The following is a 13,750-nucleotide window of genomic DNA, read 5'->3' on the forward strand; positions in this document are numbered from 1 at the left end:
TAGCTATGCACCAAAAGGTTCTGTTCCAAGCAAAAATGGATATGGTGTAGACTTGGAATTACAAGAAGAACATTTAAATAAAATGATAAAAATAATCTCAACAATGAGAGCAAGTGGAAAAAATGCCCTCCAAATTTTCCAGAAAGGAATGATAATCTCAATGAAATCGCTAATTGATCTTTTTCAAGATATGAAATCGACTTTTGATATAAAATACATCTGCACTCACAATTTAAATCAAGATTGTCTGGAAAACTTTTTTTTTTAAAATAGAAGCCGGGGTCCTAATGAACATCCAAGCCCATTAAATGCTATATATAGGATTAGATTGATTATTTTAGGTAAGAATCCTGGTATTTTAGAGTCAAAAGTAAATACTACAGATCGAAGACAAGAGGAATATATTATACCCAAAGTTTTAGAGAAAGCACATGTAGAAGTATCAAGTGAAAATACAGACCAATATACTGAATGTAAAACTACTTTTTCTTCAAATAAATCTTCAGGAAACTCTACATGCAATCTAGACTTTAACACAATCTCTGAAGAAACTTCCTACGATGCTCTCGAGTATATAGCAGGATATTTTGCCTATAAATATAAAGAAAAATACCCAAACTTAATTAATTCCACTAACAAAATTAAAAATCATTACAACTATAGCATTCCGTCATGGGTGCAACATTTATCTTATGGAGGGCTTATTAAACCTACTGATGAATGGCTAGCAAAAATTATAGAATGGAATAAATATTTCGAAATATATCACGATGAATCGTATAAAAAAGGCCCCGGAGTTGTACAGAATTAGTCAGTGGAAACAGTTTTACCTTTTACTTTAATAAAAGATTTTTGTAAATTAAGAACTATAATAAGAATTAATTATAGAAATCTTAAACAAGAAAACTATAAAATATTGAAAAGAATGCCTTCTGAAAATGGTGATTGTCGAAAAAAAATTAAAAAGTTAAGTAAGATAATCACATATTAAAAAATATAGCTCATTAATTTGTTAAATAAATATTAGACAAAAGACTTGTAAATTTATTGACGTACAGTACACTTATTAAATCCGAAAATTCTACAGTAGTTTACATTTAGTAGTAATTTAATAATTAATTAAGAAATGATTTAATATTTTATCGTATTTTGTTATTTGAAAGGTCTGTCATGTTGAAGTAGAGGACTTGCTGTGACGTCACATAGATCCAAGGTCATGCTAACAAATATACGGGATCTGGCTATCCTTGTAGTTTATAGTCCTTGGGTCGCGTCATTGTTGCGCATGTTCCTATCTTAGTTGAGTTGAAATTGCTAGTTAAATTTAATAACAATAAGCAGTGCGGGTCTGGTAAGCAATTTTTATGTTATTTGATATTAAATAATTTTTATTTTAAGAGAATATTTTCTAAGCACTGCGCAATCTTCAAGAAGTTTGGAGAAAGTTGCCTGGTAAAGAGGCTTTAATACAGCCGGATGAGACAACCAATGGAGTAACTCGTTTCAAACGAAACGGATTATGTCATTGGTTTGTATTACTTTCCCGGCACTGATAATTTACGAATTTAGTGTAGCGCCATCTGTTGAGAGATTTTATTAAAAATTAGTTATTATATTATTAATTAAGTTATAAAAAGTCAAAAGGTTTATTTTGGGGGTTAGGAGTAAATTTTTACAGTAATAATAAATGATAATAACGAGTAAAAAAGGCCTGCGATTTTAAAACGTGCAACTCAACGAGCTAGATTAAACTACATAGAATGGCTGTGACCTTAGATACAGCGCTCTTGGTGGCAACGACAGGTACTATCGATCGCCATTTTACTTTAAGTCACGTCAAAACGTCGAAATCTATACCACGTGTTGAGCAGGATTGTCACTATTAAAATCTCATCTATATCTAGATTGTTTTGTTTGCCCCTAGATTCCAGAGTTAGGTTATTAGATCAATGATATAAATCTAGATTGTTTCATCTCGAATTTAGCTATTTTCTAGATTTTATTTAATTATTATATAGAAGGTAAGATAATATAACAATAATTTTATAATCTAAGTACGAATTGGGTCTCGAAGGGCTTTACTCTCAGCCATATGATTATTTATAGGGTATTCAGGTCAGTCTGATCCGTACCATACTCAGTACGTTGCTGATTTTTTTTCAAACAGTGCTGTATTTTTATTATCGTTTGTGAAAATTTTGGCTTCAACTTGTGAAAATATTTAAATAAAAACTACATTTTGACCTTCGTCATCTTATGAAGCACATTGTCGAATTTAAAATCCTTATAAGAGGTAATATAATTGTGGGAAATGAAAGAAGCGTTGCACTTGCCCATCAAAAATAGACAAAGAAAACATGCCAGAGAGTACAAGAGACTGGTATGTAGAAATTGCACCATTGGAATGTGTACAAACTGTGCACTATATGCATCATTGTGGATAACAAAAGTATAAAAACAGGAACTAACCTTTTGTTCGTTATGTTGTAGAGAACAATCTTAGACACCGAAGCCTGAAAAGGGATTGGAAAGGTTCCAATCCGAAATGCATCGTTAAATAGGCGAAATAAAGTGAACTGTTATAATCTTGGTCTCGATAATTGCGGATAATTAGAAAGACCTGATAAATACCACTAGTCTCACTATTGGAAGAATAAACCTTTATTTATAACGTTTTATATTTTTAATTATTATCGAATGGCGACAAGCTTACTTTTGAGGGTAGTGATGAGTTTTATAAAAAATATTGTAAATGTTAATAACAAATAACATCTTCATTAAGTTCGACCACTCTTGAGATATGATACATGACCTTTAACCACCAAAATGTAATAGCATCAATGCTCCTTATATACACGTTAATTAAGTAGGGTCATTTTGACTCGTACCGTGTTAGTTAATTAAACTTTTCTTTTCCTTTATACATTTTTGCTCAACGGGTTAGAATATTCTAGCTCGTTGTCTCTACTTAACGCAAATGACACGCCCTTTGACTAAAAGGAAAATGGCGGACGTATATTTATAAAATTTAAGTAAATATTTTGAGAAAAATTAATGAAAAAGTGGCGACATCTGATGACAGTCATGTATACTAACTACTTAAGAGATATAAAACCGTCACAGATTATTTTAAAATTCGATTTAATTTATAAGATCGGGATGCATAGAAAGTTTAAACTATTCTTTGTTGATCTGCAAGTTTTCATTATTAAAGTAGTTTTACTTTCCCGGATAATAGCGAGGTTGAGGCCGAAGTTTTAAACGCAGAAACGTGTAGGTCGGACGTTCGGCGCCGCTTTCCCGTAAGCCTAGAAGTTCGACAATAGTGTATGGAACGTCGAGCGTGATTCCACCTACTATCAAACGCCATCGTCGAACTTCTAGGCTTACGGGAAAGCGGCGCCGAACGTCCGACCTATACGTTTTTGCGTTTAAAACTTCGGCCTCAACCTCGCTATTATGTCACAAATTTTTTAATTAATATCGCTGTTATAGGACTTCCGCTCTTCTTTAAAGAAAACTGTTAATTAAGACGCTTTAAATGTTAGATTCCTCCATTTTGGCGTTTTCAAAATAGAACATTGAATAAAATTAACGTATGAAATTCAATTTCGACTCATTTCGAGCGGTCATTTGTAGAATTGGGAAGGCAGAACAAGTTCTGAACATTGTTGTGCGTTGAAGTTCGAATTCAGTCTCAAAAGATCGATTTGCTGACGTGAGGATCCGGGTTCGAGCTCCAATCGTCGCAATAATAGTGCCTTCTGTTTGTAAGGTAAATAGCTATTTCAGATTAGCTATTACAGCCGAATAGCTATTTCAAAGCTGTTTAATTACAGAAAAAGACTACTTCAGTGTGTGACTACTGTTGTGATAACAATATAGAAAAGTATAGAAAAGAGTAAAATGAATATACCATTTATATAAATAGAATAAATACTGTAGTATAATACGTCTACATAAATATTCGCCCAAAATAAATGTTTTGTGTCAATTTTATATACATTAATCAACAGAAGTACACGTCATATCGAAGATAACCACGTAATAATACTGTAAAGAACACTAATCTATTGCACTATCAGAGTTAGTGACTAAACAGTAAACTATGTTAATTAGAGTGGCAACTATCCTCTTTCTATATTTAATTATACAAATTTACCTGGACACACTCTAGTATTGTTATCCAAATTTTTATAACGATTTAAATTAAGTAACACGCAACAAAAACACCCGTCATTAGAAAAAAAAAGACAGGAGAGAATTAATTTTTCCTTCTTTTCGGACAGGACGAATACATCACTTCAATCATGCGTGACGTTTATTATCTAGTGGCCATGATAAGGCGGCATTCTATAAAGGGTCAATAACCCTTTTAGAAGCATTCACCCATCGTGTACCTTTCCGTACGCTTTCTCTATTTTTGTTTTTTTAGGAAATTTCGCTTCCTTTCATTCGAAAAACGTAATAAAATATCTTCACGACACCACCCCCTTCTTGATAAATTACCATGTTAAAGAGGTTATCGCATACTTAACGCTTTTGTTTATCGATTGTAAAATATTTTGGTGCTAGGTGTTGATCTCCATGTGTTACCAGCGATGACGTGTGGCTCCTGTGAATTGTATATAAGCAATGGAACGTTTGGGATCTCTGTATAATATCAGGAAAGGAGCAAAATGGTAAGTGAAGACGATTCTTTTGTATGTGTGTACCTTTTGTAAATTGTTTTGTTTGCATGCGTTTATTTTGATTTGTAGAGATTCGCTGTGTGCTTGGCATCGTTGGTGATCGTCTATTTGGCGATACCATCGGTGGAATCGTGGTGGCATCATGGAGGAGGAGGGGGAGGAGGACACGGACACGGAGGTGGTGGCGGTGGTGGACACGGCCACGGTCATCACGGAGGTGGCGGAGGCGGAGGAGGACACGGCCACAAAGGATACGGAGGTCATCATGGAGGTGGAGGTGGTGGCGGAGGACACGGCCACGGCCACGGAGGATACGGTGGAGGTGGTGGCGGAGGACACGGCCACGGTCACGGAGGATACGGAGGCCATCACGGGGGTGGTGGTGGTGGCGGAGGACACGGCCACGATCACGGAGGCTACGGAGGTCATCATGGAGGTGGTGGTGGTGGCGGAGGACACGGCCACGGTCACGGAGGCTACGGAGGTCATCATGGAGGTGGTGGTGGTGGCGGAGGACACGGCCACGGTCACGGAGGCTACGGAGGTCATCATGGAGGTGGTGGTGGTGGCGGAGGACACGGCCACGGTCACGGAGGCTACGGAGGCCATCATGGAGGCGGTGGCGGTGGCGGAGGACACGGCCACGGTCACGGAGGATACGGAGGCCATCACGGAGGTGGTGGTGGTGGCGGAGGACACGGCCACGGTCATGGAGGATACGGAGGTCACCACTGGGGACATCATTAATTTAGTTTTCAACATCTACTCATCGCGTTTACGCTGGCAAAAGCCTAATTTTTGGATAGATTTTTGTACAGTTTGTTTCAAAGTGAATATTTTGAAATAAAAAATAAAAATATTTAATTTGTTAAATTATATAATTTCATTTTGGATTCTGAAGAGGTGAAAGATGGCGTATTGTCAAGCATTCATTTCCGCTCCGAGTTCTACGTAAAAACTAATAATATACGTAAGAAATGGCGAATACGTGGTTTTGTTTACGTTTCTAAACCTGTAAACAAACCATGTGGCGATATCTTGGCGCCATTGGCAACGACTTCACAGCTACAGAAGTTACGTTTAGAAGGTAGATAATTCATAACACAAATGCCATCTTTCGACGTTCATCTTTAAAAGGTTTTCCGGGTGTGTTATTAACGAGGTTGCAGCCGAAGTTCGGATCAGGAGCTGATGAAGTATATGAACCAAATGTCTACTAAAACTTATTTTATTAATAGGGCTTTTTATACCGATGACCTGGTTCTGCAAATTTAAGAAACATAATCAGAAAAAGTCTTTATTTTTCACCTGTACACATTTTACACAATATAATTGTGTTTCGGACCTGTTGATCCTTCCGACATTTGGTTCATATACTTCATCAGTTCCTGATCCTGACTTGATTGATGCTTTGATTTTCTTAATTTCCTTCCTATATGCACTTGTGATATTAATTTTTTACACCACTTTCTTTGTTATTATTTGGCTCAATGTCCTTCAATTTTTCAATTAAACGTAAATAGGCAACTTCTTTTTTGCTTTTGTCATGATAATCTTTGCTTTTAACATTCCAAAGGCATGATTCACTTTCGTAAATCTTTAAAAATTTTTCTAAACATTCACGGGACGATTGTTCTAATTCAGCGGCCTCACAACTGAACGGAAACGACGTCACACGTTACGGTCGGCCTGCGCAGTCCAAAACTGTGCAGAAAAATCAAATGGCTTTTCGTTTGTACTCAGGCGGCCTGTACAGAACACCGAAACTGTACAGTTTTCCCCCACGCACTAACAGGAATTCCTCAAGGCCAGGCCTGCGCAATTATTCCTTCAAGGATTTCCTTAACGTTTATTTGTCTTACCTCCAAAAAAATACCGTCATTCATTGCCTTTGAGCCTGCGCATTCTCAGATATCCGCACTCTGGCTAATCTTCTATCCAGGAGGGATGTAACTTTCCGGGAATCTTGGGCTTGAGATCTTTTCGGGTCCTTTTTTTAAAATGTATAAATAAATTCTAGAAGAATTAGTATTTTTCTTCAGTAGCTTGCCGCTAAATACTGTAAACAGTTTTAGCCAAAAGAAGTCATACCGACTGACCTCCGCTTGTTTAAAAAAAATCCCCAAAATGTTCACTAGATGTGCTTTCGGAGTTGCACCAACGAACTAAAATATACTACATAGAGTGGCTAAAGTTTAAAGAAAATTGAATACACATCCGCCATTTTCTTTTTAGTCAGGGGGTTTTGCCATTTGTGTTCTGTAAAGGCAAGGAGCTAAAATATTCTAACTCTTGTGAAAGCGTGTAAAGGAAATGAAGAGTTTTAATTATCCGCAATTAACAGAGACCAAGATTAAAACAATTCACTTTATTTCGCCTATTTAACAATGCATTTCGGATTGGTAACTTTCCAATCCCTTTTCAAGCTTCGGTGTCTAAGATTGTTTTCTACAACATAACAAACAAAAGGTTAGTTCGTGTTTATATACTTTTGTTATCCGGAATGATGCATATAGTGCACAATTTGTAGACATTTCAATGGTGCAATTTTTACATATGAGAAGGGTTAATTTGGAAGGTAGAAACGTGTTTTTAAAAATATTGTAAATGCCAATAATCTGTAAAAATTTCATTAAGTCCAACCCCACTCGAGATTCGTCCCACAACTCCCTCTGTCTCATCTTCCCTCAAGTTCCGTATTCCAAAATTTAATGGAATCGAAGCCCCCTTACATGTAATTTACCATGGCAAATTTCATTTCTTAATCTCTAACCTATCCTGGGAATTTAAATGGAATAGACGCCAACACAAACAAACACAGGAAATTCTTTTCCTGTGTTTTTTTGGGAAGTTTTTAGTTTTCAAGGTTCAGTGGATCTCAAAACGTCGAGATTTGCAAAAACCCCAGAGGGTTTATTATACACAATAATAATTATATAAGTAACATATCTGCAAAATTGAAAAATGGCGGATCGTTACGAAGTTCAACAAGTAGTTTAATTATTGTCAAAGTTACTTGCAAAAATTATTAAAAATATAGAGTGATGGCTCTGTTTCGGGTCCCCTCCTCCGATGCAATTTGTCTGCCATCTTACCGGAGGTTTTCTATCATTTTGCGCTTAAGATGGCGACAATTTGCTCGGATTTCGTCTGAAATAATAAATCAAAGGCTACAGCTACAATTACACGAGTAAATGAATGTTTTATATGTTCTTTAACCTTTTTTTTTTAAGGAAAAAGTAGTACATTTGTAGTGTTTTAGTCATCAATTTAAGTCAAGTTTCACACAATATCGTTCAATGTCAACTGATACCACGTGTTCAGACTCTAAAATTTTGAAAAATATTTCAAAATCATTTTCACTAGTAAATGATTCTCTTGAATAAAGTAAATGATGGCTGATTACTTGCCATTGTTTTCATTAAATATCATTTCCTGATAATTGATATCGACTCATATCATTTGAAAACATTTATCATTATCAGATAATATAATTAATAAGGTGATACCAATAATACTTGCGTCTTTGTGTCTCGCAGTAAGGAACCACCTCCGGTAACATGGCGTCACGAAGTCTTCAATCGCGATCTCGCCGGCCTGTTAACCATCCAGAGGTGGCATTAAAAAACGAACGAGGATACCGAGAGATCTCCCCAAAAAATACGTCCGAAGTCAACACTACACGGGACCTCGTAATTCAAATTTGCCTGGGTCTCGTGCCACTGATACCCGAGTCAAGGTTGTAATTGTATAATTTCTTTTATATCAAACATACGAAGTTTAATTCGAAGAAAATTAGGAATCTCTGCAGATAATCTAGTGCAGAGATATGGAAAAGTTCATCATCTTATTGTTCTTTCTTAATCAACAGATAATTTGTCTGGACGATAAGATACAAATGGGCGTCTCTTTCCTAACAGAAAATATGACACAACATTTACTGAAGATTATTAAGAGAATCGATGCTATTAAATTTCGGAGGTTAAAGGTCGAAATAATGGGGGTCGGTTAAATATTTTAAAAATAAAACTTCGTTTCTTATTTGTTAACGCAAGATTTTAATCGTTTCATCGTACTTAAGGGTGTGATTAGCATGTAAAATGACATATAAATTTTTTAAAACTTACTCCATTATTATTATCAAATATTCAAAAATTTATTCATTATAAAAAATATTAGAAAACAATGTTTTTTTTTTATTTACNAAAAGAATATAAAAGCGAGAGAAATAGACAAATAGATTCATTAGTTTATCAACTCTCTCTCTCTCTCTCTACAACTAAGCAAGAAAAGATGTCTATGGAAGGTAAGCTAAATGTTTTTTTTTTTATTTAGATTCTTACAAAGCGAAACGGGCTTAGATGATTCATGACGAAACGTCGATTGCCGTATCTTCTTATAAAAAATATTAGAAAACAATGTTTTTTTTTTATTTACTACCGAAAGAAGCTAAAGGTCCAACTATGGGCCACTTGACGTAATTCTTGGATTTCATGTATTTGGATACACCCGGAAGACTTTCGAATCGTTTGAGGTATTCCTTCAAATTAGGAAAAGCTTCCAAACAATCATCCTTCAATAGACGATGAAAATCCAGAACATCGTACAAAAGGAAATCGACGTAAGTCAGTTTATTCCCAATCATCCATTCTTTGTTATCCAGATATTTAGAGAATAGTTTCAGTTGATCCGGAAGATTTTTCAGGTATTCCTCTTTCCTTTCTTCGAATTTAAAACATATCAAATTAAAGAAATGGGTGAGAAGATCAATCGCTTGTTGCTCCACCATATCCTGCATCAGTACTTCGCTCTCGCTCCTGACGACTAGCCCGTGTTTCTTTCCCAAATATCTGAGAATTGCGATACTCTGAGTTAATTTGACTTCGCCGTCGATGTAATATGGCAAATTCGGAAAATCCAGGTCCAAACTGAACTTCTCTCGTAGCCATTCTGATCGATCGTATTCGGGTGGAGGGCCAAAATGGTACCTCTTGTCTTCGAATTCCGTTCCCGTGTAATGTAACAAGTAACGAATCGATTCGGCCAATCCTCGAAGATTCCAATAACCCACTACTGGAGCCATGATGCCACTAGGAGGGAACGATGCGAAGTGAGTTTCAAAGTTAATTATCTTTCATTTTAAATAGGATGGTAGTCAGTAGATGGCAGCAGAAACACTTGTTGATCTGTCCTTTGCCATTTTATAATAATTAAAAATATAGATATGTTTTATAGCAAAATCTCCTAACAGATGAAGCCACAGACAATTTTATTTATTTATAGTTATTAATAATATATTATAATAATAATTTATTTTATGTGCACTGTTTATATTAAAACTTATATTATGCATTATAAATTAAATGAAAATTGATTAATAATAAGAAAAATCGTCACGAAGTATACTGGAGGAATATTTTAAAATGGCGGAGGCACAATCTGCGTAGTTAAATATATTTTTTTTTAAATAATGTATTGATAGTATGATTTAAAGACGTATTAATAATTTATTAAATTTTTAAAAAATTTTCTATAAATTATGTTGTACTCGAAGCGTTTTTATGAATAATTACAATCGATTGGATTAATTAAAGATGGCCGCCTCCGTAAGTACAGTTCCGTTTTGTTGCTTTTGAATCCGCATTATCAATGGTAAGTTGCGCAAAAATTATTATTTGGTCTCGATTCTGTTACATTAATTTAAACGAATTTGAACTTAAACAATATTTAAGGTCGAGAATTTTATTTTTATTTAATTTAACATTATTAAGGTGATAATTGTAGTTGCGTGGGAGCGCGACCGCGTCGCGTCGCGTCCATACACGCGCGTTCCTAAGCGATTTCGGAAGTTTTGTTTTTATTGTCTTTTTTCTCCGTCTTTTTGTAAAATTTTGTGTTTTTCGTACATCGCTACATTCATTAAGTAAATACCGGAAGTGGAAAAAGTTCAGTTTTATCGCGGCTTCGGTAATTAAATGCGAAGGCGGCACGCAACATCCGGCGCGAGCGCTTCCATCATGGCGGACAACAGAAATTACTAGCTTATTTTTTTATAATTAATTTATTTTTAAAGTAAAAACTGTAGTAAAAGTTGTAATTTTTCTTTCTTTAACCGTGCAAATTGCGTATACATTTATGAGATAATCGTTTTACAGTAAAATCCCAAGTCAATGGCTCATAAATATTAATCACTGCAATTATGATAAGCAGAAACTGGAAACTAAACAGGAAAAAAAGTTGTTCTGGTTTTATCAGCTTATAAAAAACCTTAATAGCTTCTCTAAACATTAGCATTTTTATATTCTCAATGTACATAAATTATATAAAACAGAAGTTTTATTATGTCCAGAAGTTTTATTATGTCCTGTCCACATAAAATTACTTTTCCTTTGATTTTAGCAATTAAAAGCAAAGATTTAGAATGAAAACTTTGCCTTCAAGTTGTCTACATTTTAAGTTAATACAAATTTAGTCTCTGTATGCTTTCACTTTATGAGAATATGGCGAAACCACATTGAAGTCGACTTAGCTGCTGAAAATTACGGAAAATTATTTATAAAGATGCCGGAAAACTGGAAAGGACTCTAATATACACGTAAATTAACAGAATAAATGGCCGTGCACTCGCTTATTTGCAAGCATATGGCAGTTTGTTCTGGCAACTTTTTCCATTGGACTGGACCTTTTTAGGTGACGTATGCCGGTTTTTCTTGGAGACAGACTACTAAAGTAACTTCTTACAGGATATGTAATGCACTTTTTAGGTTGAGGCACTTTAGTCTTTTGCCCTTCTCACTCCGAGGAAACAAAATTAACTAATACTATAGTGAATTCTTGCCCCTCTGTCTCTTCTTTTGCTCTCTCTACATTTTCTCAGGATTTTTTTCTGCATAAGATATATAAAATTACTTTTAAAAGTCTCTTCTGGTATACAGGTTTTACTTTGTGTGCGTGTAATTTGAAAATGTACACAAAAATAATTTGTAGTCTTCTTAAAGTATCCTCCTTGAAATTCGGGAAAGGTCAGAAAGTCTGTAAAAAGGACTTTACTTGTATTCTTGTGGTGCGAAAACCTACTAAGAAAATTCAAAGACAGATGAAAAATAATTTGGAGTCTTTTTATTATCTTTCTCAAAAGAGACTGAACTGTACAGATTCTTTGTCGACCTCTCTAGGGTACAAAGCCTAAAAGACTGCCAAATAGTCTTTGAAGGCAGAAAAAAATGATTTTGGAGTTGTCTTGTATATTTGGATGTAAATTTTAAAGACTTTGTTTTATTTTTTATTGTTATGCAATTTTTAAAAGATCTGGATACAGAGAAGAATCTTAGATAGTGTTTTTATATAATTTTGGATGGGAGAGTGACCGTAAAGAGGGATAGACTTTGTTAATGTTTAAGGGCATTTGTGCGGCATGGGAAGGACATTTTTCGAAATTATCTAAATTTTCTCATAAATAATTTGCTTTCCTGTGAACTTATCGTACAAATATGTAGAAATTTTCAATTGTCTACTTGACATTTTTTATTTTGGTAATACAATTCAATGTTTTAAAAAATGATGCACTTTTACTCATAAAATTGCAAATGGGAAAAACTACTTTAAAAATGGAAGGAAAATAACATAAAACTCAAATTTTTCATTTCATAGCTAAAGTATTTGCATACTATTCGGACAAAATGAGGTTCAAATCCGGGTCAAAATCTTGAATTTTTTTGTGCTTGCCTCACTCAAAATATTAGATTACATTATTTGTAACTTAGCTAATTCCATTCCGAGTTAGGTCAGTTCGTAAATATATATTAATGGATTACGTGGCTACTACCAGCCTCGTAATCTGTAATATATCAAGTCATAAAATGTGAGCAATGAGAACACACAGTTTCTAAAAATTCGAAAAACAAAATTATTTTAGGATCTTAAACAATTGTGTAATCCTTTTTAATAATGTATGTAATGTAATAATATGTAGTAATGTACAATTTTAAAAAATAGGCAAATTAATACCAAAAATAAATTTATACAAATTTTAAAGCATAGTTGATCTATAAACTTGAATTTATTGACACACAGCACTAGCACAGTATAAAGCTATGTGGTAAATCTTAGTTTCTCCCACTTATCATTATGTGTCATCCCTTAATAGTGGACTAGGTTCATCCATAATTGGGTAGCAAACAGAAATAAAATGGGATATTGTAGTCCCAAACCAACTAAGAAAAATCACGAAGAGTCCTTATTGGATTCTACGTTACTATGTATTATTCAATTGACGTCCCTTGCAGTGTTGTGACCATCCATGGGAAATGGGAATTGTGTTCATAGGTATATTATTATATGCACAAAATTTATGTTCTTACATTTATTTTAAAGTGTATATATATAAATTACTAACCTTATGAAGCTTTGCAAATATTTTTAACCTACCACGAACGTTTTCAGTTTACCTTAGGACCTTCTTCAAGTGTAGTTCTATTAGAGAGAACCTTTTTCAGTGCAATTCCATTCTATTCTGTTTCCAGATTACAACAGGTGACCACAATCCAGCAAATGCATCATATACACCAACTCAGGAATTTGGAGGCATTAGAAATTTTTAAAGCAGAATGCCAATGCCTTTCAATCAATTTTACAGATGAAAAACAACTCTTGAGGGTGTGGCAGGCTATGTATGACCCGGTGTTATAGCCACCAACACAGGCGCACATTATTTCGAATTTTCCTTTTAAATTTTAAATTCCTAAGGAAATTAGAACACATTGGAATCACACTGAAAAAGGTTTTCTCAAATAGAACTATATCTGAAGGTCCTAAGGTGGACCAAAAATGTTTGTAGTACTTTAAAAATATTTGCAAAGCTTCATAAAGTTAGTGTGATATATATATATATATATATATATATACAGTAGATCCCCCTATAAAACCGTTTCCTATAGTTATGATTCCTATAAAAATTGTGGCAGTATCCGTAAACAACGGTAAAAATAACTCCTATAATACGTAAAACGTCATCGGGCAGCCGAACTACTTTCCCGCCGTCCGTAGCGCCACGCTACGGA

The 13,750-nt window shown here is 34.6% G+C and overlaps 2 protein-coding genes and 1 pseudogene across 2 annotated transcripts in view; 2 read left to right on the forward strand and 1 right to left on the reverse strand.

Annotated features, from left to right (window-relative positions):
• Positions 1–4,679: 4,679 nt before the first annotated feature.
• LOC111641126 (glycine-rich cell wall structural protein 1.8-like) lies at positions 4,680–5,438 on the forward strand. Its single transcript, XM_023387249.1, has 2 exons — positions 4,680–4,703; positions 4,761–5,438. The coding sequence occupies exons 1-2, from the start codon at positions 4,680–4,682 to the stop codon at positions 5,436–5,438; spliced, it is 702 nt and encodes a 233-aa protein (XP_023243017.1).
• A 3,674-nt stretch (positions 5,439–9,112) lies between these two features.
• On the reverse strand, positions 9,113–9,815 carry LOC111641129 (annotated as a pseudogene).
• The window catches only part of LOC111641127 (EEF1A lysine methyltransferase 1-like), a 26,242-nt gene continuing 22,264 nt past the window's right edge, over positions 9,773–13,750 (forward strand). Inside the window, exon 1 of the mRNA XM_023387250.1 lies at positions 9,773–9,801. Within this exon, the coding sequence (XP_023243018.1) occupies positions 9,773–9,801 (29 nt within the window). The remainder of the gene's footprint in view (positions 9,802–13,750) is intronic.

The sequence above is a fragment of the Centruroides sculpturatus genome, unplaced genomic scaffold, assembly GCF_000671375.1.
Source record: "Centruroides sculpturatus isolate CEXI.00-Female unplaced genomic scaffold, Cexi_2.0 scaffold785, whole genome shotgun sequence".
Classification (NCBI taxonomy): Eukaryota; Metazoa; Arthropoda; class Arachnida; order Scorpiones; family Buthidae; genus Centruroides; species Centruroides sculpturatus.

Coding starts and splice junctions, on each gene's coding strand:
- LOC111641126 (XM_023387249.1), top strand. CDS start 4,680: ATGGTAAGTGAAGACGATTCTTTT. Junction 4,704..4,760: donor TAAGTGAAGACGATTCTTTT/GTATGTGTGTAC, acceptor TTTGATTTGTAG/AGATTCGCTGTGTGCTTGGC.